Consider the following 21,405-nt stretch of genomic DNA (forward strand, 5'->3'; position numbering starts at 1 on the left):
TGGCGCTCGCCGGTTCTGTCCACGGTTCCTTGAAGAGGGGCCCGGCACGTGACTGCCGGCCGGCCGGCCGCCGCTGCTCCTCGATTGCTTGGGCGACCGTGGCCTTGGATCCTCCGCCGTCTCAGGCGCGGGGTCTCCGAGGAGAAAGCGTTCCTCCAGCAGGGTCCGATTTTCCTGGCGCGGTTCGCCTCATGCCTCGTCGCAGGGCTTTAGGTTTCTTCGTGGAAGCCTGTGGGCCTGGCAGAGACGGCGGGGGCCGTGACCCGAGCTGCCCTGCCGCGCACAGACGTCCGCCTTGGAAAACGTCCACCTCTCCATGGGTGGCGGGGGCGGGGTGTGTGTGCTCGTTCCGTGCCTCCTCTTGCCTTCCTGGACAGAGCCATCCTTGGGGCCGTGTGAGGTCGTTTGTGGTGTTACAGGTGCCGAGGGCGGGTCCAGACGTTGAACGTGACGGGTCGAGTCCCGTGCGCACAGTCGAGATTCCCTCGTGGCCTTCCTCCCCGGGGCTCCCTGGCCGCCACGTGTGTGTAGGGTTTGAGGTACTGCTTGGGGGACTTGCCTCGCAGGCCTGAGGTGGGCAAGGCAGCGCGTGGGTGGGAAGGAGTCCTGGAAGGCCGGGGTCCAGAAAGCGGGCCAGCTGTGGAAACGCCAGGTCCCTGGTCGCGAGTGGGCTCCAGGTTCAGTCGGGTCTTAGCGTGGGTCGTGGTGGCCACAGACCACCTCTTCCTGGCACTTCCCCTGCCGCTGGCACCGCTGAGGGCGTGGGTGTAGCCTCAGTCAGCAGGAAGAGGCGCCTGGCCCCCGGTCCCCCGGTGGCATGGCCACTCGAGATCAGGAGGGGCTGCTGCTTCTGCCCTCTAGCCCGTGTCCCAGCGGCGCCAGCCTTCGAGTGGTGTAGGTGCTTTACGTGGTTCAGGTCCAGCAGTGGTCGGCGTGTTTCCGTCGGGCGCGGTTCGCGTGGCACGGCGTGCGGGGACACCGGGCGCCCACGGTCAGGCGGAGGGTGAACCTGCTGGAGTCTCGTGTTCCGGTGTTCAGAGGCAGGGGCTGTGAGAGAGGGAGCCTGTGGGCTATTTCAGCAGGCCGAGAGGGCAGAGGTGAGCCGCCGGGCGAGTCGAGGTCAAAGCCGCCAGCGCGAGCTCTTGGTCTCGCGGCAGGGCCTGAGGCCAGGGATGTGTGCGGAAGACGTGCTTCTTCAGGGGCTCGGGCCCCGCGCACCCGAAGACACGCACACGCGCCCGCCTGCGCGCCTTCCTGCGCTCGTGCTGTCACACACGCCTTCTTGTCACACCTGAGGGGAAGAGGTAGAGGCCAAGAAGATGCAAGGCTTGCCCCGGGGCGGGGAGTCGGGGTGGAACCCTTGGCCTGGCTCTGGTTACCTGAGAGCCTGGCTGGGTCGCTGAGGCGTGCGCGTGCGATTGCTCTGCACTTCCCAGGTGGGATCTCCGAGCAAAGCTTGCCGTCGCCCAAGAAGAGAAGACCTGCCTGTCGTTTGTGGAGCGGAGACGCGAGGGAATCCCGCAAGAAGCGTGGCTTCGGGTGCGCCCCGTGCCCGTGGGTCGCTGAGGCTGGTAAGGATCCCCCTGCACCCAGTTCGTGCCGTTGGCCCTGGGAGTCCCAGACCGCGCTGAGGGGCTTCTAGCCCGCGGGTCCCCGGGGGCGTGCGGAGCTGGCGCTCTGAGGGTGGGTCGACAGTTGCCCTTGCTCAGGGGCTTGGCTCGGGATTCTCCGGGCCGCTGGCCGACCCTGAGGTGATGGGCTCACCCGCCGAGCCCCGCCAGCTGCCCCGAAGGTGCTCGGATCGATGATGACTCCCTCAAATGCATTCCTTGGAAATCTGAACAAAATGAGTGAGAACTCACTACCGTCGTTCTCGCCGAGACTGAGGTCCAGCACCTGGTCTTCTCCGGGGGTGAGAGGAGTGAGGGACAGCTTCTGCTTGATGACACTCGCGCAGAGCCCGCCCAGGGCCTCCGCATGTGGGCGTCTGCCGTGTTTGCACCGGTAGCGTGACCGCATGAGCTGGGCGGTTTGCGACTCGGAGGGACTTGCTTGCATGGCGTCTTTAGAGTCGGAGAGTGTGGCGTTGGCATGGGCCCGGCCCGTGGTTGGCGCTGAGTACGCGCTGGCCCGGTTCTGGCCTGAGCCGTTGCCCCGGGGGGCGTGGCGGTCCGTGTCTGCAGGCCGAACAGCCGAGTCTTCCCTGGGTTCCGTTCGGAGCCTCGGTTTGGGCCGGGCAAGCCGCAGCGCCTGTGGTTGCCTTCTGGCTTGGTGAGGACGTGTGATGGGCCCGTGGTCTTGGCGGCGGGGGCAGCGGCCCTAGGCCGCAGCGCTGCAGCTGGCAGCTCCTGTGTGTCACCTGCTCACCCGGGCCACACACAGCTGGCCAAAGGTGGCCCTGGCGCTGACGTCCAGGCAGTGTGGTGGCTGACAGGGCGGGCAGGAAGGAAAGGGCGCGGAGGGGAGCGGCCGTAGTGCGGTTCCACGGGCTTGCACAGGACGTACCCTCTTGTTGGGTTGCGACCGCCGTCGCGGTCTTGCCAGGGGTGGCGTTGGGTCCCAAGGGGGCTGCCGGTTGTTGCCTGCCAGGGAAGGCTCGGCTGCGGTAGATGACCTGTGCGGTAGACGGCGTCGCGCCCCCGGGAGGTTCGGCCCCCAGTGTTTGTCGTCCTAGCGCCTTGAAGAGACCCACAGGCCCGCGACTGGCCACCGGCCCCGTCTGCTCCGGATTGCTGAGGCGGACAATCTCTTTGACCCTGCGCCCCCTCGGGTCCGGCGCTTGCCAGGTGAAGGCGTTGCTGCAGGAAGGTTCGCTCTTCCTGGCCCGGGGGGGGGGGCTCCTGTGGTCCCGGGCGTGCCGGGGAACGGGGCCAGGTGGCGGTGTGGGGCGTCGGGGGGCGGGGGGTGGGGGGGGCGTGCGCGAGGGGTGGTTAAGAGCGGTGTGCGGAGGCCTGCGGGCGTGGCAGCGACCCGAGGGTGCTGCGATCCTGGGCGCCCTGCCCCGGACGCACGTCCAGCGTGGAGGAGGAGCACGTCTCCTTGTGTGGGAGCGGTGTCCTAGTTTCATTCTTTGCCTTGTCTTCCAGGAGGAGGAAGCGTTTGTGCTCTGTGAGGTCGTCTGTGGTGTTCTGGGGCCGAAGGAGGGGGTCATAGGTTGAGTGCGATGCGGTCGACTTAGGCAAAGTCCTAATTCCTTGACGGCTGCCGTCCGGGAGGCTCCCTGCCCGCCTGGCGCGCGAGGTGTTGGAGGCTACACCTTGGGGGACTTGCTGTGCAGGCGTGAGGGGGCTTCCCCTTTGGAGCAGGGAGCCGCGGGGTTGAACGTTTCCTCGAAGGCCAGCGCCCCGCAACCCGCAGGCGGTGGACATGCCGCGTCGCTGCGTGGGAATTGGCTGTGGTCTGAGACGGGTCTTGCCCCGGGTCTCGGTGGCTGTGACCAGCCGTTGCAGCGGGGTTCCCTGCTGGCCCGCCCAGGGCGTCTTGGCTTAGATAGCCCAGACCGGAGTGCGGCCTGAAGGCGTCGGGCCCCTGGAGGTTCAGACGGGCTGCTTCTGTTGCGCCGCCCGTGGGCGAGTGGTGCCGGCTCTCGTGTCAGCCCTGTTGTCCTGGCGGTAGCCAGGTAGCCTTACCATCAAGTGCCGTTCCCCCCGGCCCAGCTCGCGGGGACACGCTGGCCACGTGGACCTCACATCCACGGTCAGGGTGAGGGTGTAGGTGGAGTGTCCGTGTCCTTTGCTCAGAAGGAGTGGCGCTCAGAGAGGGAGTCCGGGGCCGATTGCAGCAGCCTCTAGCGGTGCGAGTTGGCGTCCTTCCTTGGGAAGTCACCGGGCTTCCGCGTGGGGTGGCAGGGCACGAGGTCAGGCATCTGTGAGGACGGCGTGCTTTCCCGGGTGCTGAGGCCACCGCACACGGAAGCCCGCAGGCACGCACGCACGCGCGCGCGCAAACACACACACACACGCACACACACATACACACACGTGCGCAGGCCTGCGCATCTGCCTACCCTCGGGATATCACACGCGCCTTCGGTCATCCCGAAGGGATAGAGGTACAGGGCAAGCAGATGCAAGGGTGCCGCGGGGGGAACTGTGGCACGGATCCTGTCTTCTGACCAGCTGGGCACGTTTCTGAAGCACGCGTGTGCTTTCTCTACACTCCTCAGGTGGAAGTGCCGTGCAAAGCTCGCTGCCGCCCACCGACAGAAGAAGACCCTTCGTGTCCCGTGACGAGCGCAGGTGCGAGGCAGTCGCGGCGGAAGTGTGGCCCGGGATGCGCACCACGCCCTCGGACGGCCCAGGACGGTCAGCATTGCTTTGTCCCAAGTTCGGCCTGTCGCCCTGAGGGCTTCGCTAGACCTGCCTTAGAGGCTTCTTGTGCGCGTGTGCCCGGGGGCCCGCGGCGTCGTGCTCTGAGGGCGGACTGACTGCTGCCCCTGCTCCGGGGCTCGGCTCTGGATTCTCCAGGCCGCTGGCGCCCATGAGGCGATCGGCTCGCCCGCTGCGGAGCCCCCCAGCCTGCCTGGTTAGTTTGTCCAGGTTGGCAGAACGTGCTCGGATCGATGATGACTCCCTCACATGCATTCCTTGGAAAATCTGAACAAAATGAGTGAGAACTCACTACCGTCGTTCTCATCGAAACTGAGGTCCGGCACGTTGTCTTCCCCAGGCATGGCAGGAGTGAGGGACCGCTTCCCCTTGGGCGCACTGGGACGGGCACGGGCACCACGCCGGGCGTCCGCATTTGGGAGCCGTGGCGTCTGGGGGTCCTTCCTCTCACCGCGTGAGGGGGGTGTCCGTCAGTCGGCGGTGCTTGGTTGAACGGCCTGTGGCTGAGGGCCGTGGCTGGCAGCTCGCATCCTAGGTTGGGAAGTCGGAGAGTGTGGCGCTGGCACAGGCCCCGTGAGCTCAGGGCCTTGTGGCTGTGTGGGCCTGGTTCCCGCTGGGGACGAAGGCCCCGGGGGTCTGCGTCTCAGAGCTGAGCAGTAAGCAGTGGAAGGTCGCGTGGTTTCTGATGAGAGCCCCGGGCCAGGCGGGCGGCCGTCAGCTGTTCTTGCCTTTTGGCTTGGTGAGGCAGTTGGAGCACCCCTCGCGGTTTGGGGCGCCGCCGGAGGGGTGAGGCTTTGGTGCTGCAGCTTGGGGCTCCTCCAGTTCTCCGGCTCGCCCAGTCCACGCCAAGGTGCCCAAACGGGGACCGGGCTGTGGGCCTGGCACGCAGGTCAAGACACTGTGGTGGCTGACGGCCTGGTCGTGGGAGCTGGGGGGGGAAGAAGGGCACGGAGAGGACAGGTCACAGTGTGATGCCGTGGGCTTCCGTGGGACGTGCTGCCTCGTTGTGTTCCGAGCGCTGGCAGCGGCTTGTCGGGAACGTCCCCTGGCTCTGACGGGGCTGGCGATTGGTGCGTGCCGGGGAAGGCTGGAGGCTTGAAGGCCCGGGGGTGTGCACTGTGGTCGGTGACCTTTGTGGCGGATGGCGGGCCTTGTTCCAGAGCGGTGGCGCTCGCCGGTTCTGTCCACGGTTCCTTGAAGAGGGGCCCGGCACGTGACTGCCGGCCGGCCGGCCGCCGCTGCTCCTCGATTGCTTGGGCGACCGTGGCCTTGGATCCTCCGCCGTCTCAGGCGCGGGGTCTCCGAGGAGAAAGCGTTCCTCCAGCAGGGTCCGATTTTCCTGGCGCGGTTCGCCTCATGCCTCGTCGCAGGGCTTTAGGTTTCTTCGTGGAAGCCTGTGGGCCTGGCAGAGACGGCGGGGGCCGTGACCCGAGCTGCCCTGCCGCGCACAGACGTCCGCCTTGGAAAACGTCCACCTCTCCATGGGTGGCGGGGGCGGGGTGTGTGTGCTCGTTCCGTGCCTCCTCTTGCCTTCCTGGACAGAGCCATCCTTGGGGCCGTGTGAGGTCGTTTGTGGTGTTACAGGTGCCGAGGGCGGGTCCAGACGTTGAACGTGACGGGTCGAGTCCCGTGCGCACAGTCGAGATTCCCTCGTGGCCGTCCTCCCCGGGGCTCCCTGGCCGCCACGTGTGTGTAGGGTTTGAGGTACTGCTTGGGGGACTTGCCTCGCAGGCCTGAGGTGGGCAAGGCAGCGCGTGGGTGGGAAGGAGTCCTGGAAGGCCGGGGTCCAGAAAGCGGGCCAGCTGTGGAAACGCCAGGTCCCTGGTCGCGAGTGGGCTCCAGGTTCAGTCGGGTCTTAGCGTGGGTCGTGGTGGCCACAGACCACCTCTTCCTGGCACTTCCCCTGCCGCTGGCACCGCTGAGGGCGTGGGTGTAGCCTCAGTCAGCAGGAAGAGGCGCCTGGCCCCCGGAGATCAGGAGGGGCTGCTGCTTCTGCCCTCTAGCCCGTGTCCCAGCGGCGCCAGCCTTCGAGTGTTGTAGGTGCTTTACGTGGTTCAGGTCCAGCAGTGGTCGGCGTGTTTCCGTCGGGCGCGGTTCGCGTGGCACGGCGTGCGGGGACACCGGGCGCCCACGGTCAGGCGGAGGGTGAACCTGCTGGAGTCTCGTGTTCCGGTGTTCAGAGGCAGGGGCTGTGAGAGAGGGAGCCTGTGGGCTATTTCAGCAGGCCGAGAGGGCAGAGGTGAGCCGCCGGGCGAGTCGAGGTCAAAGCCGCCAGCGCGAGCTCTTGGTCTCGCGGCAGGGCCTGAGGCCAGGGATGTGTGCGGAAGACGTGCTTCTTCAGGGGCTCGGGCCCCGCGCACCCGAAGACACGCACACGCACCCGCCTGCGCGCCTTCCTGCGCTCGTGCTGTCGCACACGCCTTCTTGTCACACCTGAGGGGAAGAGGTAGAGGCCAAGAAGATGCAAGGCTTGCCCCGGGGCGGGGAGTCGGGGTGGAACCCTTGGCCTGGCTCTGGTTACCTGAGAGCCTGGCTGGGTCGCTGAGGCGTGCGCGTGCGATTGCTCTGCACTTCCCAGGTGGGATCTCCGAGCAAAGCTTGCCGTCGCCCAAGAAGAGAAGACCTGCCTGTCGTTTGTGGAGCGGAGACGCGAGGGAATCCCGCAAGAAGCGTGGCTTCGGGTGCGCCCCGTGCCCGTGGGTCGCTGAGGCTGGTAAGGATCCCCCTGCACCCAGTTCGTGCCGTTGGCCCTGGGAGTCCCAGACCGCGCTGAGGGGCTTCTAGCCCGCGGGTCCCCGGGGGCGTGCGGAGCTGGCGCTCTGAGGGTGGGTCGACAGTTGCCCTTGCTCAGGGGCTTGGCTCGGGATTCTCCGGGCCGCTGGCCGACCCTGAGGTGATGGGCTCACCCGCCGAGCCCCGCCAGCTGCCCCGAAGGTGCTCGGATCGATGATGACTCCCTCAAATGCATTCCTTGGAAATCTGAACAAAATGAGTGAGAACTCACTACCGTCGTTCTCGCCGAGACTGAGGTCCAGCACCTGGTCTTCTCCGGGGGTGAGAGGAGTGAGGGACAGCTTCTGCTTGATGACACTCGCGCAGAGCCCGCCCAGGGCCTCCGCATGTGGGCGTCTGCCGTGTTTGCACCGGTAGCGTGACCGCATGAGCTGGGCGGTTGCGACTCGGAGGGACTTGCTTGCATGGCCGGCCTCTGCTGGCACGGCGCCCAGGTCGCATGGGCGTCTTTAGAGTCGGAGAGTGTGGCGTTGGCATGGGCCCGGCCCGTGGTTGGCGCTGAGTACGCGCTGGCCCGGTTCTGGCCTGAGCCGTTGCCCCGGGGGGCGTGGCGGTCCGTGTCTGCAGGCCGAACAGCCGAGTCTTCCCTGGGTTCCGTTCGGAGCCTCGGTTTGGGCCGGGCAAGCCGCAGCGCCTGTGGTTGCCTTCTGGCTTGGTGAGGACGTGTGATGGGCCCGTGGTCTTGGCGGCGGGGGCAGCGGCCCTAGGCCGCAGCGCTGCAGCTGGCAGCTCCTGTGTGTCACCTGCTCACCCGGGCCACACACAGCTGGCCAAAGGTGGCCCTGGCGCTGACGTCCAGGCAGTGTGGTGGCTGACAGGGCGGGCAGGAAGGAAAGGGCGCGGAGGGGAGCGGCCGTAGTGCGGTTCCACGGGCTTGCACAGGACGTACCCTCTTGTTGGGTTGCGACCGCCGTCGCGGTCTTGCCAGGGGTGGCGTTGGGTCCCAAGGGGGCTGCCGGTTGTTGCCTGCCAGGGAAGGCTCGGCTGCGGTAGATGACCTGTGCGGTAGACGGCGTCGCGCCCCCGGGAGGTTCGGCCCCCAGTGTTTGTCGTCCTAGCGCCTTGAAGAGACCCACAGGCCCGCGACTGGCCACCGGCCCCGTCTGCTCCGGATTGCTGAGGCGGACAATCTCTTTGACCCTGCGCCCCCTCGGGTCCGGCGCTTGCCAGGTGAAGGCGTTGCTGCAGGAAGGTTCGCTCTTCCTGGCCCGGGGGGGGGGGGGCTCCTGTGGTCCCGGGCGTGCCGGGGAACGGGGCCAGGTGGCGGTGTGGGGCGTCGGGGGGCGGGGGGTGGGGGGGGCGTGCGCGAGGGGTGGTTAAGAGCGGTGTGCGGAGGCCTGCGGGCGTGGCAGCGACCCGAGGGTGCTGCGATCCTGGGCGCCCTGCCCCGGACGCACGTCCAGCGTGGAGGAGGAGCACGTCTCCTTGTGTGGGAGCGGTGTCCTAGTTTCATTCTTCGCCTTGTCTTCCAGGAGGAGGAAGCGTTTGTGCTCTGTGAGGTCGTCTGTGGTGTTCTGGGGCCGAAGGAGGGGGTCATAGGTTGAGTGCGATGCGGTCGACTTAGGCAAAGTCCTAATTCCTTGACGGCTGCCGTCCGGGAGGCTCCCTGCCCGCCTGGCGTGCGAGGTGTTGGAGGCTACACCTTGGGGGACTTGCTGTGCAGGCGTGAGGGGGCTTCCCCTTTGGAGCAGGGAGCCGCGGGGTTGAACGTTTCCTCGAAGGCCAGCGCCCCGCAACCCGCAGGCGGTGGACATGCCGCGTCGCTGCGTGGGAATTGGCTGTGGTCTGAGACGGGTCTTGCCCCGGGTCTCGGTGGCTGTGACCAGCCGTTGCAGCGGGGTTCCCTGCTGGCCCGCCCAGGGCGTCTTGGCTTAGATAGCCCAGACCGGAGTGCGGCCTGAAGGCGTCGGGCCCCTGGAGGTTCAGACGGGCTGCTTCTGTTGCGCCGCCCGTGGGCGAGTGGTGCCGGCTCTCGTGTCAGCCCTGTTGTCCTGGCGGTAGCCAGGTAGCCTTACCATCAAGTGCCGTTCCCCCCGGCCCAGCTCGCGGGGACACGCTGGCCACGTGGACCTCACATCCACGGTCAGGGTGAGGGTGTAGGTGGAGTGTCCGTGTCCTTTGCTCAGAAGGAGTGGCGCTCAGAGAGGGAGTCCGGGGCCGATTGCAGCAGCCTCTAGCGGTGCGAGTTGGCGTCCTTCCTTGGGAAGTCACCGGGCTTCCGCGTGGGGTGGCAGGGCACGAGGTCAGGCATCTGTGAGGACGGCGTGCTTTCCCGGGTGCTGAGGCCACCGCACACGGAAGCCCGCAGGCACGCACGCACGCGCGCGCGCAAACACACACACACACGCACACACACATACACACACGTGCGCAGGCCTGCGCATCTGCCTACCCTCGGGATATCACACGCGCCTTCGGTCATCCCGAAGGGATAGAGGTACAGGGCAAGCAGATGCAAGGGTGCCGCGGGGGGAACTGTGGCACGGATCCTGTCTTCTGACCAGCTGGGCACGTTTCTGAAGCACGCGTGTGCTTTCTCTACACTCCTCAGGTGGAAGTGCCGTGCAAAGCTCGCTGCCGCCCACCGACAGAAGAAGACCCTTCGTGTCCCGTGACGAGCGCAGGTGCGAGGCAGTCGCGGCGGAAGTGTGGCCCGGGATGCGCACCACGCCCTCGGACGGCCCAGGACGGTCAGCATTGCTTTGTCCCAAGTTCGGCCTGTCGCCCTGAGGGCTTCGCTAGACCTGCCTTAGAGGCTTCTTGTGCGCGTGTGCCCGGGGGCCCGCGGCGTCGTGCTCTGAGGGCGGACTGACTGCTGCCCCTGCTCCGGGGCTCGGCTCTGGATTCTCCAGGCCGCTGGCGCCCATGAGGCGATCGGCTCGCCCGCTGCGGAGCCCCCCAGCCTGCCTGGTTAGTTTGTCCAGGTTGGCAGAACGTGCTCGGATCGATGATGACTCCCTCACATGCATTCCTTGGAAAATCTGAACAAAATGAGTGAGAACTCACTACCGTCGTTCTCATCGAAACTGAGGTCCGGCACGTTGTCTTCCCCAGGCATGGCAGGAGTGAGGGACCGCTTCCCCTTGAGCGCACTGGGACGGGCACGGGCACCACGCCGGGCGTCCGCATTTGGGAGCCGTGGCGTCTGGGGGTCCTTCCTCTCACCGCGTGAGGGGGGTGTCCGTCAGTCGGCGGTGCTTGGTTGAACGGCCTGTGGCTGAGGGCCGTGGCTGGCAGCTCGCATCCTAGGTTGGGAAGTCGGAGAGTGTGGCGCTGGCACAGGCCCCGTGAGCTCAGGGCCTTGTGGCTGTGTGGGCCTGGTTCCCGCTGGGGACGAAGGCCCCGGGGGTCTGCGTCTCAGAGCTGAGCAGTAAGCAGTGGAAGGTCGCGTGGTTTCTGATGAGAGCCCCGGGCCAGGCGGGCGGCCGTCAGCTGTTCTTGCCTTTTGGCTTGGTGAGGCAGTTGGAGCACCCCTCGCGGTTTGGGGCGCCGCCGGAGGGGTGGGGCTTTGGTGCTGCAGCTTGGGGCTCCTCCAGTTCTCCGGCTCGCCCAGTCCACGCCAAGGTGCCCAAACGGGGACCGGGCTGTGGGCCTGGCACGCAGGTCAAGACACTGTGGTGGCTGACGGCCTGGTCGTGGGAGCTGGGGGGGGAAGAAGGGCACGGAGAGGACAGGTCACAGTGTGATGCCGTGGGCTTCCGTGGGACGTGCTGCCTCGTTGTGTTCCGAGCGCTGGCAGCGGCTTGTCGGGAACGTCCCCTGGCTCTGACGGGGCTGGCGATTGGTGCGTGCCGGGGAAGGCTGGAGGCTTGAAGGCCCGGGGGTGTGCACTGTGGTCGGTGACCTTTGTGGCGGATGGCGGGCCTTGTTCCAGAGCGGTGGCGCTCGCCGGTTCTGTCCACGGTTCCTTGAAGAGGGGCCCGGCACGTGACTGCCGGCCGGCCGGCCGCCGCTGCTCCTCGATTGCTTGGGCGACCGTGGCCTTGGATCCTCCGCCGTCTCAGGCGCGGGGTCTCCGAGGAGAAAGCGTTCCTCCAGCAGGGTCCGATTTTCCTGGCGCGGTTCGCCTCATGCCTCGTCGCAGGGCTTTAGGTTTCTTCGTGGAAGCCTGTGGGCCTGGCAGAGACGGCGGGGGCCGTGACCCGAGCTGCCCTGCCGCGCACAGACGTCCGCCTTGGAAAACGTCCGCCTCTCCATGGGTGGCGGGGGCGGGGTGTGTGTGCTCGTTCCGTGCCTCCTCTTGCCTTCCTGGACAGAGCCATCCTTGGGGCCGTGTGAGGTCGTTTGTGGTGTTACAGGTGCCGAGGGCGGGTCCAGACGTTGAACGTGACGGGTCGAGTCCCGTGCGCACAGTCGAGATTCCCTCGTGGCCGTCCTCCCCGGGGCTCCCTGGCCGCCACGTGTGTGTAGGGTTTGAGGTACTGCTTGGGGGACTTGCCTCGCAGGCCTGAGGTGGGCAAGGCAGCGCGTGGGTGGGAAGGAGTCCTGGAAGGCCGGGGTCCAGAAAGCGGGCCAGCTGTGGAAACGCCAGGTCCCTGGTCGCGAGTGGGCTCCAGGTTCAGTCGGGTCTTAGCGTGGGTCGTGGTGGCCACAGACCACCTCTTCCTGGCACTTCCCCTGCCGCTGGCACCGCTGAGGGCGTGGGTGTAGCCTCAGTCAGCAGGAAGAGGCGCTGGCCCCTGGAGATCAGGAGGGGCTGCTGCTTCTGCCCTCTAGCCCGTGTCCCAGCGGCGCCAGCCTTCGAGTGGTGTAGGTGCTTTACGTGGTTCAGGTCCAGCAGTGGTCGGCGTGTTTCCGTCGGGCGCGGTTCGCGTGGCACGGCGTGCGGGGACACCGGGCGCCCACGGTCAGGCGGAGGGTGAACCTGCTGGAGTCTCGTGTTCCGGTGTTCAGAGGCAGGGGCTGTGAGAGAGGGAGCCTGTGGGCTATTTCAGCAGGCCGAGAGGGCAGAGGTGAGCCGCCGGGCGAGTCGAGGTCAAAGCCGCCAGCGCGAGCTCTTGGTCTCGCGGCAGGGCCTGAGGCCAGGGATGTGTGCGGAAGACGTGCTTCTTCAGGGGCTCGGGCCCCGCGCACCCGAAGACACGCACACGCACCCGCCTGCGCGCCTTCCTGCGCTCGTGCTGTCACACACGCCTTCTTGTCACACCTGAGGGGAAGAGGTAGAGGCCAAGAAGATGCAAGGCTTGCCCCGGGGCGGGGAGTCGGGGTGGAACCCTTGGCCTGGCTCTGGTTACCTGAGAGCCTGGCTGGGTCGCTGAGGCGTGCGCGTGCGATTGCTCTGCACTTCCCAGGTGGGATCTCCGAGCAAAGCTTGCCGTCGCCCAAGAAGAGAAGACCTGCCTGTCGTTTGTGGAGCGGAGACGCGAGGGAATCCCGCAAGAAGCGTGGCTTCGGGTGCGCCCCGTGCCCGTGGGTCGCTGAGGCTGGTAAGGATCCCCCTGCACCCAGTTCGTGCCGTTGGCCCTGGGAGTCCCAGACCGCGCTGAGGGGCTTCTAGCCCGCGGGTCCCCGGGGGCGTGCGGAGCTGGCGCTCTGAGGGTGGGTCGACAGTTGCCCTTGCTCAGGGGCTTGGCTCGGGATTCTCCGGGCCGCTGGCCGACCCTGAGGTGATGGGCTCACCCGCCGAGCCCCGCCAGCTGCCCCGAAGGTGCTCGGATCGATGATGACTCCCTCAAATGCATTCCTTGGAAATCTGAACAAAATGAGTGAGAACTCACTACCGTCGTTCTCGCCGAGACTGAGGTCCAGCACCTGGTCTTCTCCGGGGGTGAGAGGAGTGAGGGACAGCTTCTGCTTGATGACACTCGCGCAGAGCCCGCCCAGGGCCTCCGCATGTGGGCGTCTGCCGTGTTTGCACCGGTAGCGTGACCGCATGAGCTGGGCGGTTGCGACTCGGAGGGACTTGCTTGCATGGCCGGCCTCTGCTGGCACGGCGCCCAGGTCGCATGGGCGTCTTTAGAGTCGGAGAGTGTGGCGTTGGCATGGGCCCGGCCCGTGGTTGGCGCTGAGTACGCGCTGGCCCGGTTCTGGCCTGAGCCGTTGCCCCGGGGGGCGTGGCGGTCCGTGTCTGCAGGCCGAACAGCCGAGTCTTCCCTGGGTTCCGTTCGGAGCCTCGGTTTGGGCCGGGCAAGCCGCAGCGCCTGTGGTTGCCTTCTGGCTTGGTGAGGACGTGTGATGGGCCCGTGGTCTTGGCGGCGGGGGCAGCGGCCCTAGGCCGCAGCGCTGCAGCTGGCAGCTCCTGTGTGTCACCTGCTCACCCGGGCCACACACAGCTGGCCAAAGGTGGCCCTGGCGCTGACGTCCAGGCAGTGTGGTGGCTGACAGGGCGGGCAGGAAGGAAAGGGCGCGGAGGGGAGCGGCCGTAGTGCGGTTCCACGGGCTTGCACAGGACGTACCCTCTTGTTGGGTTGCGACCGCCGTCGCGGTCTTGCCAGGGGTGGCGTTGGGTCCCAAGGGGGCTGCCGGTTGTTGCCTGCCAGGGAAGGCTCGGCTGCGGTAGATGACCTGTGCGGTAGACGGCGTCGCGCCCCCGGGAGGTTCGGCCCCCAGTGTTTGTCGTCCTAGCGCCTTGAAGAGACCCACAGGCCCGCGACTGGCCACCGGCCCCGTCTGCTCCGGATTGCTGAGGCGGACAATCTCTTTGACCCTGCGCCCCCTCGGGTCCGGCGCTTGCCAGGTGAAGGCGTTGCTGCAGGAAGGTTCGCTCTTCCTGGCCCGGGGGGGGGGGGGCTCCTGTGGTCCCGGGCGTGCCGGGGAACGGGGCCAGGTGGCGGTGTGGGGCGTCGGGGGGCGGGGGGTGGGGGGGGCGTGCGCGAGGGGTGGTTAAGAGCGGTGTGCGGAGGCCTGCGGGCGTGGCAGCGACCCGAGGGTGCTGCGATCCTGGGCGCCCTGCCCCGGACGCACGTCCAGCGTGGAGGAGGAGCACGTCTCCTTGTGTGGGAGCGGTGTCCTAGTTTCATTCTTCGCCTTGTCTTCCAGGAGGAGGAAGCGTTTGTGCTCTGTGAGGTCGTCTGTGGTGTTCTGGGGCCGAAGGAGGGGGTCATAGGTTGAGTGCGATGCGGTCGACTTAGGCAAAGTCCTAATTCCTTGACGGCTGCCGTCCGGGAGGCTCCCTGCCCGCCTGGCGCGCGAGGTGTTGGAGGCTACACCTTGGGGGACTTGCTGTGCAGGCGTGAGGGGGCTTCCCCTTTGGAGCAGGGAGCCGCGGGGTTGAACGTTTCCTCGAAGGCCAGCGCCCCGCAACCCGCAGGCGGTGGACATGCCGCGTCGCTGCGTGGGAATTGGCTGTGGTCTGAGACGGGTCTTGCCCCGGGTCTCGGTGGCTGTGACCAGCCGTTGCAGCGGGGTTCCCTGCTGGCCCGCCCAGGGCGTCTTGGCTTAGATAGCCCAGACCGGAGTGCGGCCTGAAGGCGTCGGGCCCCTGGAGGTTCAGACGGGCTGCTTCTGTTGCGCCGCCCGTGGGCGAGTGGTGCCGGCTCTCGTGTCAGCCCTGTTGTCCTGGCGGTAGCCAGGTAGCCTTACCATCAAGTGCCGTTCCCCCCGGCCCAGCTCGCGGGGACACGCTGGCCACGTGGACCTCACATCCACGGTCAGGGTGAGGGTGTAGGTGGAGTGTCCGTGTCCTTTGCTCAGAAGGAGTGGCGCTCAGAGAGGGAGTCCGGGGCCGATTGCAGCAGCCTCTAGCGGTGCGAGTTGGCGTCCTTCCTTGGGAAGTCACCGGGCTTCCGCGTGGGGTGGCAGGGCACGAGGTCAGGCATCTGTGAGGACGGCGTGCTTTCCCGGGTGCTGAGGCCACCGCACACGGAAGCCCGCAGGCACGCACGCACGCGCGCGCGCAAACACACACACACACGCACACACACATACACACACGTGCGCAGGCCTGCGCATCTGCCTACCCTCGGGATATCACACGCGCCTTCGGTCATCCCGAAGGGATAGAGGTACAGGGCAAGCAGATGCAAGGGTGCCGCGGGGGGAACTGTGGCACGGATCCTGTCTTCTGACCAGCTGGGCACGTTTCTGAAGCACGCGTGTGCTTTCTCTACACTCCTCAGGTGGAAGTGCCGTGCAAAGCTCGCTGCCGCCCACCGACAGAAGAAGACCCTTCGTGTCCCGTGACGAGCGCAGGTGCGAGGCAGTCGCGGCGGAAGTGTGGCCCGGGATGCGCACCACGCCCTCGGACGGCCCAGGACGGTCAGCATTGCTTTGTCCCAAGTTCGGCCTGTCGCCCTGAGGGCTTCGCTAGACCTGCCTTAGAGGCTTCTTGTGCGCGTGTGCCCGGGAGCCCGCGGCGTCGTGCTCTGAGGGCGGACTGACTGCTGCCCCTGCTCCGGGGCTCGGCTCTGGATTCTCCAGGCCGCTGGCGCCCATGAGGCGATCGGCTCGCCCGCTGCGGAGCCCCCCAGCCTGCCTGGTTAGTTTGTCCAGGTTGGCAGAACGTGCTCGGATCGATGATGACTCCCTCACATGCATTCCTTGGAAAATCTGAACAAAATGAGTGAGAACTCACTACCGTCGTTCTCATCGAAACTGAGGTCCGGCACGTTGTCTTCCCCAGGCATGGCAGGAGTGAGGGACCGCTTCCCCTTGAGCGCACTGGGACGGGCACGGGCACCACGCCGGGCGTCCGCATTTGGGAGCCGTGGCGTCTGGGGGTCCTTCCTCTCACCGCGTGAGGGGGGTGTCCGTCAGTCGGCGGTGCTTGGTTGAACGGCCTGTGGCTGAGGGCCGTGGCTGGCAGCTCGCATCCTAGGTTGGGAAGTCGGAGAGTGTGGCGCTGGCACAGGCCCCGTGAGCTCAGGGCCTTGTGGCTGTGTGGGCCTGGTTCCCGCTGGGGACGAAGGCCCCGGGGGTCTGCGTCTCAGAGCTGAGCAGTAAGCAGTGGAAGGTCGCGTGGTTTCTGATGAGAGCCCCGGGCCAGGCGGGCGGCCGTCAGCTGTTCTTGCCTTTTGGCTTGGTGAGGCAGTTGGAGCACCCCTCGCGGTTTGGGGCGCCGCCGGAGGGGTGGGGCTTTGGTGCTGCAGCTTGGGGCTCCTCCAGTTCTCCGGCTCGCCCAGTCCACGCCAAGGTGCCCAAACGGGGACCGGGCTGTGGGCCTGGCACGCAGGTCAAGACACTGTGGTGGCTGACGGCCTGGTCGTGGGAGCTGGGGGGGGAAGAAGGGCACGGAGAGGACAGGTCACAGTGTGATGCCGTGGGCTTCCGTGGGACGTGCTGCCTCGTTGTGTTCCGAGCGCTGGCAGCGGCTTGTCGGGAACGTCCCCTGGCTCTGACGGGGCTGGCGATTGGTGCGTGCCGGGGAAGGCTGGAGGCTTGAAGGCCCGGGGGTGTGCACTGTGGTCGGTGACCTTTGTGGCGGATGGCGGGCCTTGTTCCAGAGCGGTGGCGCTCGCCGGTTCTGTCCACGGTTCCTTGAAGAGGGGCCCGGCACGTGACTGCCGGCCGGCCGGCCGCCGCTGCTCCTCGATTGCTTGGGCGACCGTGGCCTTGGATCCTCCGCCGTCTCAGGCGCGGGGTCTCCGAGGAGAAAGCGTTCCTCCAGCAGGGTCCGATTTTCCTGGCGCGGTTCGCCTCATGCCTCGTCGCAGGGCTTTAGGTTTCTTCGTGGAAGCCTGTGGGCCTGGCAGAGACGGCGGGGGCCGTGACCCGAGCTGCCCTGCCGCGCACAGACGTCCGCCTTGGAAAACGTCCACCTCTCCATGGGTGGCGGGGGCGGGGTGTGTGTGCTCGTTCCGTGCCTCCTCTTGCCTTCCTGGACAGAGCCATCCTTGGGGCCGTGTGAGGTCGTTTGTGGTGTTACAGGTGCCGAGGGCGGGTCCAGACGTTGAACGTGACGGGTCGAGTCCCGTGCGCACAGTCGAGATTCCCTCGTGGCCTTCCTCCCCGGGGCTCCCTGGCCGCCACGTGTGTGTAGGGTTTGAGGTACTGCTTGGGGGACTTGCCTCGCAGGCCTGAGGTGGGCAAGGCAGCGCGTGGGTGGGAAGGAGTCCTGGAAGGCCGGGGTCCAGAAAGCGGGCCAGCTGTGGAAACGCCAGGTCCCTGGTCGCGAGTGGGCTCCAGGTTCAGTCGGGTCTTAGCGTGGGTCGTGGTGGCCACAGACCACCTCTTCCTGGCACTTCCCCTGCCGCTGGCACCGCTGAGGGCGTGGGTGTAGCCTCAGTCAGCAGGAAGAGGCGCCTGGCCCCCGGTCCCCCGGTGGCATGGCCACTCGAGATCAGGAGGGGCTGCTGCTTCTGCCCTCTAGCCCGTGTCCCAGCGGCGCCAGCCTTCGAGTGGTGTAGGTGCTTTACGTGGTTCAGGTCCAGCAGTGGTCGGCGTGTTTCCGTCGGGCGCGGTTCGCGTGGCACGGCGTGCGGGGACACCGGGCGCCCACGGTCAGGCGGAGGGTGAACCTGCTGGAGTCTCGTGTTCCGGTGTTCAGAGGCAGGGGCTGTGAGAGAGGGAGCCTGTGGGCTATTTCAGCAGGCCGAGAGGGCAGAGGTGAGCCGCCGGGCGAGTCGAGGTCAAAGCCGCCAGCGCGAGCTCTTGGTCTCGCGGCAGGGCCTGAGGCCAGGGATGTGTGCGGAAGACGTGCTTCTTCAGGGGCTCGGGCCCCGCGCACCCGAAGACACGCACACGCGCCCGCCTGCGCGCCTTCCTGCGCTCGTGCTGTCACACACGCCTTCTTGTCACACCTGAGGGGAAGAGGTAGAGGCCAAGAAGATGCAAGGCTTGCCCCGGGGCGGGGAGTCGGGGTGGAACCCTTGGCCTGGCTCTGGTTACCTGAGAGCCTGGCTGGGTCGCTGAGGCGTGCGCGTGCGATTGCTCTGCACTTCCCAGGTGGGATCTCCGAGCAAAGCTTGCCGTCGCCCAAGAAGAGAAGACCTGCCTGTCGTTTGTGGAGCGGAGACGCGAGGGAATCCCGCAAGAAGCGTGGCTTCGGGTGCGCCCCGTGCCCGTGGGTCGCTGAGGCTGGTAAGGATCCCCCTGCACCCAGTTCGTGCCGTTGGCCCTGGGAGTCCCAGACCGCGCTGAGGGGCTTCTAGCCCGCGGGTCCCCGGGGGCGTGCGGAGCTGGCGCTCTGAGGGTGGGTCGACAGTTGCCCTTGCTCAGGGGCTTGGCTCGGGATTCTCCGGGCCGCTGGCCGACCCTGAGGTGATGGGCTCACCCGCCGAGCCCCGCCAGCTGCCCCGAAGGTGCTCGGATCGATGATGACTCCCTCAAATGCATTCCTTGGAAATCTGAACAAAATGAGTGAGAACTCACTACCGTCGTTCTCGCCGAGACTGAGGTCCAGCACCTGGTCTTCTCCGGGGGTGAGAGGAGTGAGGGACAGCTTCTGCTTGATGACACTCGCGCAGAGCCCGCCCAGGGCCTCCGCATGTGGGCGTCTGCCGTGTTTGCACCGGTAGCGTGACCGCATGAGCTGGGCGGTTGCGACTCGGAGGGACTTGCTTGCATGGCCGGCCTCTGCTGGCACGGCGCCCAGGTCGCATGGGCGTCTTTAGAGTCGGAGAGTGTGGCGTTGGCATGGGCCCGGCCCGTGGTTGGCGCTGAGTACGCGCTGGCCCGGTTCTGGCCTGAGCCGTTGCCCCGGGGGGCGTGGCGGTCCGTGTCTGCAGGCCGAACAGCCGAGTCTTCCCTGGGTTCCGTTCGGAGCCTCGGTTTGGGCCGGGCAAGCCGCAGCGCCTGTGGTTGCCTTCTGGCTTGGTGAGGACGTGTGATGGGCCCGTGGTCTTGGCGGCGGGGGCAGCGGCCCTAGGCCGCAGCGCTGCAGCTGGCAGCTCCTGTGTGTCACCTGCTCACCCGGGCCACACACAGCTGGCCAAAGGTGGCCCTGGCGCTGACGTCCAGGCAGTGTGGTGGCTGACAGGGCGGGCAGGAAGGAAAGGGCGCGGAGGGGAGCGGCCGTAGTGCGGTTCCACGGGCTTGCACAGGACGTACCCTCTTGTTGGGTTGCGACCGCCGTCGCGGTCTTGCCAGGGGTGGCGTTGGGTCCCAAGGGGGCTGCCGGTTGTTGCCTGCCAGGGAAGGCTCGGCTGCGGTAGATGACCTGTGCGGTAGACGGCGTCGCGCCCCCGGGAGGTTCGGCCCCCAGTGTTTGTCGTCCTAGCGCCTTGAAGAGACCCACAGGCCCGCGACTGGCCACCGGCCCCGTCTGCTCCGGATTGCTGAGGCGGACAATCTCTTTGACCCTGCGCCCCCTCGGGTCCGGCGCTTGCCAGGTGAAGGCGTTGCTGCAGGAAGGTTCGCTCTTCCTGGCCCGGGGGGGGGGGCTCCTGTGGTCCCGGGCGTGCCGGGGAACGGGGCCAGGTGGCGGTGTGGGGCGTCGGGGGGCGGGGGGTGGGGGGGGCGTGCGCGAGGGGTGGTTAAGAGCGGTGTGCGGAGGCCTGCGGGCGTGGCAGCGACCCGAGGGTGCTGCGATCCTGGGCGCCCTGCCCCGGACGCACGTCCAGCGTGGAGGAGGAGCACGTCTCCTTGTGTGGGAGCGGTGTCCTAGTTTCATTCTTTGCCTTGTCTTCCAGGAGGAGGAAGCGTTTGTGCTCTGTGAGGTCGTCTGTGGTGTTCTGGGGCCGAAGGAGGGGGTCATAGGTTGAGTGCGATGCGGTCGACTTAGGCAAAGTCCTAATTCCTTGACGGCTGCCGTCCGGGAGGCTCCCTGCCCGCCTGGCGCGCGAGGTGTTGGAGGCTACACCTTGGGGGACTTGCTGTGCAGGCGTGAGGGGGCTTCCCCTTTGGAGCAGGGAGCCGCGGGGTTGAACGTTTCCTCGAAGGCCAGCGCCCCGCAACCCGCAGGCGGTGGACATGCCGCGTCGCTGCGTGGGAATTGGCTGTGGTCTGAGACGGGTCTTGCCCCGGGTCTCGGTGGCTGTGACCAGCCGTTGCAGCGGGGTTCCCTGCTGGCCCGCCCAGGGCGTCTTGGCTTAGATAGCCCAGACCGGAGTGCGGCCTGAAGGCGTCGGGCCCCTGGAGGTTCAGACGGGCTGCTTCTGTTGCGCCGCCCGTGGGCGAGTGGTGCCGGCTCTCGTGTCAGCCCTGTTGTCCTGGCGGTAGCCAGGTAGCCTTACCATCAAGTGCCGTTCCCCCCGGCCCAGCTCGCGGGGACACGCTGGCCACGTGGACCTCACATCCACGGTCAGGGTGAGGGTGTAGGTGGAGTGTCCGTGTCCTTTGCTCAGAAGGAGTGGCGCTCAGAGAGGGAGTCCGGGGCCGATTGCAGCAGCCTCTAGCGGTGCGAGTTGGCGTCCTTCCTTGGGAAGTCACCGGGCTTCCGCGTGGGGTGGCAGGGCACGAGGTCAGGCATCTGTGAGGACGGCGTGCTTTCCCGGGTGCTGAGGCCACCGCACACGGAAGCCCGCAGGCACGCACGCACGCGCGCGCGCAAACACACACACACACGCACACACACATACACACACGTGCGCAGGCCTGCGCATCTGCCTACCCTCGGGATATCACACGCGCCTTCGGTCATCCCGAAGGGATAGAGGTACAGGGCAAGCAGATGCAAGGGTGCCGCGGGGGGAACTGTGGCACGGATCCTGTCTTCTGACCAGCTGGGCACGTTTCTGAAGCACGCGTGTGCTTTCTCTACACTCCTCAGGTGGAAGTGCCGTGCAAAGCTCGCTGCCGCCCACCGACAGAAGAAGACCCTTCGTGTCCCGTGACGAGCGCAGGTGCGAGGCAGTCGCGGCGGAAGTGTGGCCCGGGATGCGCACCACGCCCTCGGACGGCCCAGGACGGTCAGCATTGCTTTGTCCCAAGTTCGGCCTGTCGCCCTGAGGGCTTCGCTAGACCTGCCTTAGAGGCTTCTTGTGCGCGTGTGCCCGGGGGCCCGCGGCGTCGTGCTCTGAGGGCGGACTGACTGCTGCCCCTGCTCCGGGGCTCGGCTCTGGATTCTCCAGGCCGCTGGCGCCCATGAGGCGATCGGCTCGCCCGCTGCGGAGCCCCCCAGCCTGCCTGGTTAGTTTGTCCAGGTTGGCAGAACGTGCTCGGATCGATGATGACTCCCTCACATGCATTCCTTGGAAAATCTGAACAAAATGAGTGAGAACTCACTACCGTCGTTCTCATCGAAACTGAGGTCCGGCACGTTGTCTTCCCCAGGCATGGCAGGAGTGAGGGACCGCTTCCCCTTGGGCGCACTGGGACGGGCACGGGCACCACGCCGGGCGTCCGCATTTGGGAGCCGTGGCGTCTGGGGGTCCTTCCTCTCACCGCGTGAGGGGGGTGTCCGTCAGTCGGCGGTGCTTGGTTGAACGGCCTGTGGCTGAGGGCCGTGGCTGGCAGCTCGCATCCTAGG

At 67.1% G+C, this 21,405-nt stretch overlaps 1 protein-coding gene and 8 non-coding genes across 9 annotated transcripts; all 9 read left to right on the forward strand.

Moving 5' to 3' along the window:
* Nucleotides 1–817: 817 nt before the first annotated feature.
* LOC139046396 (uncharacterized) lies at nucleotides 818–12,875 on the forward strand. The gene is made up of 6 exons (XM_070519556.1): nucleotides 818–892; nucleotides 1,437–1,571; nucleotides 4,166–4,304; nucleotides 6,907–7,041; nucleotides 9,673–9,811; nucleotides 12,413–12,875. The coding sequence occupies exons 1-6, from the start codon at nucleotides 818–820 to the stop codon at nucleotides 12,540–12,542; spliced, it is 753 nt and encodes a 250-aa protein (XP_070375657.1). The 3' UTR covers nucleotides 12,543–12,875.
* LOC139044690 (small nucleolar RNA SNORD116) lies at nucleotides 1,799–1,891 on the forward strand. The gene has a single exon (XR_011501762.1). It is a non-coding gene; the product is annotated as a small nucleolar RNA SNORD116 (small nucleolar RNA).
* Nucleotides 4,556–4,649, forward strand: LOC139044664 (small nucleolar RNA SNORD116). Its single transcript, XR_011501734.1, has one exon. It is a non-coding gene; the product is annotated as a small nucleolar RNA SNORD116 (small nucleolar RNA).
* LOC139044691 (small nucleolar RNA SNORD116) lies at nucleotides 7,269–7,361 on the forward strand. Its single transcript, XR_011501763.1, has one exon. It is a non-coding gene; the product is annotated as a small nucleolar RNA SNORD116 (small nucleolar RNA).
* On the forward strand, nucleotides 10,063–10,156 carry LOC139044665 (small nucleolar RNA SNORD116). The gene has a single exon (XR_011501735.1). It is a non-coding gene; the product is annotated as a small nucleolar RNA SNORD116 (small nucleolar RNA).
* On the forward strand, nucleotides 12,775–12,867 carry LOC139044692 (small nucleolar RNA SNORD116). The gene has a single exon (XR_011501764.1). It is a non-coding gene; the product is annotated as a small nucleolar RNA SNORD116 (small nucleolar RNA).
* A 2,693-nt stretch (nucleotides 12,876–15,568) lies between the features above and the next one.
* Nucleotides 15,569–15,662, forward strand: LOC139044666 (small nucleolar RNA SNORD116). Its single transcript, XR_011501736.1, has one exon. It is a non-coding gene; the product is annotated as a small nucleolar RNA SNORD116 (small nucleolar RNA).
* A 2,642-nt stretch (nucleotides 15,663–18,304) lies between these two features.
* Nucleotides 18,305–18,397, forward strand: LOC139044693 (small nucleolar RNA SNORD116). The gene has a single exon (XR_011501765.1). It is a non-coding gene; the product is annotated as a small nucleolar RNA SNORD116 (small nucleolar RNA).
* A 2,699-nt stretch (nucleotides 18,398–21,096) lies between these two features.
* Nucleotides 21,097–21,190, forward strand: LOC139044667 (small nucleolar RNA SNORD116). The gene has a single exon (XR_011501737.1). It is a non-coding gene; the product is annotated as a small nucleolar RNA SNORD116 (small nucleolar RNA).
* The last annotated feature ends 215 nt before the right edge of the window (nucleotides 21,191–21,405 follow it).

Source organism: Equus asinus, chromosome 2 (assembly GCF_041296235.1).
Source record: "Equus asinus isolate D_3611 breed Donkey chromosome 2, EquAss-T2T_v2, whole genome shotgun sequence".
Taxonomy (NCBI): Eukaryota; Metazoa; Chordata; class Mammalia; order Perissodactyla; family Equidae; genus Equus; species Equus asinus.

Excerpts from the sequence above, each read along its gene's own strand:
- LOC139046396 (XM_070519556.1), top strand. The coding sequence starts at position 818 with ATGGCCACTCGAGATCAGGAGGGGCTGCTGCTTCTGCCCTCTAGCCCG. Across the intron at positions 893-1,436 it reads GCGGCGCCAGCCTTCGAGTG|GTGGGATCTCCGAGCAAAGC; the intron begins GTGTAGGTGCTT and ends TGCACTTCCCAG. Across the intron at positions 4,305-6,906 it reads CCCTCGGACGGCCCAGGACG|GTGGGATCTCCGAGCAAAGC; the intron begins GTCAGCATTGCT and ends TGCACTTCCCAG.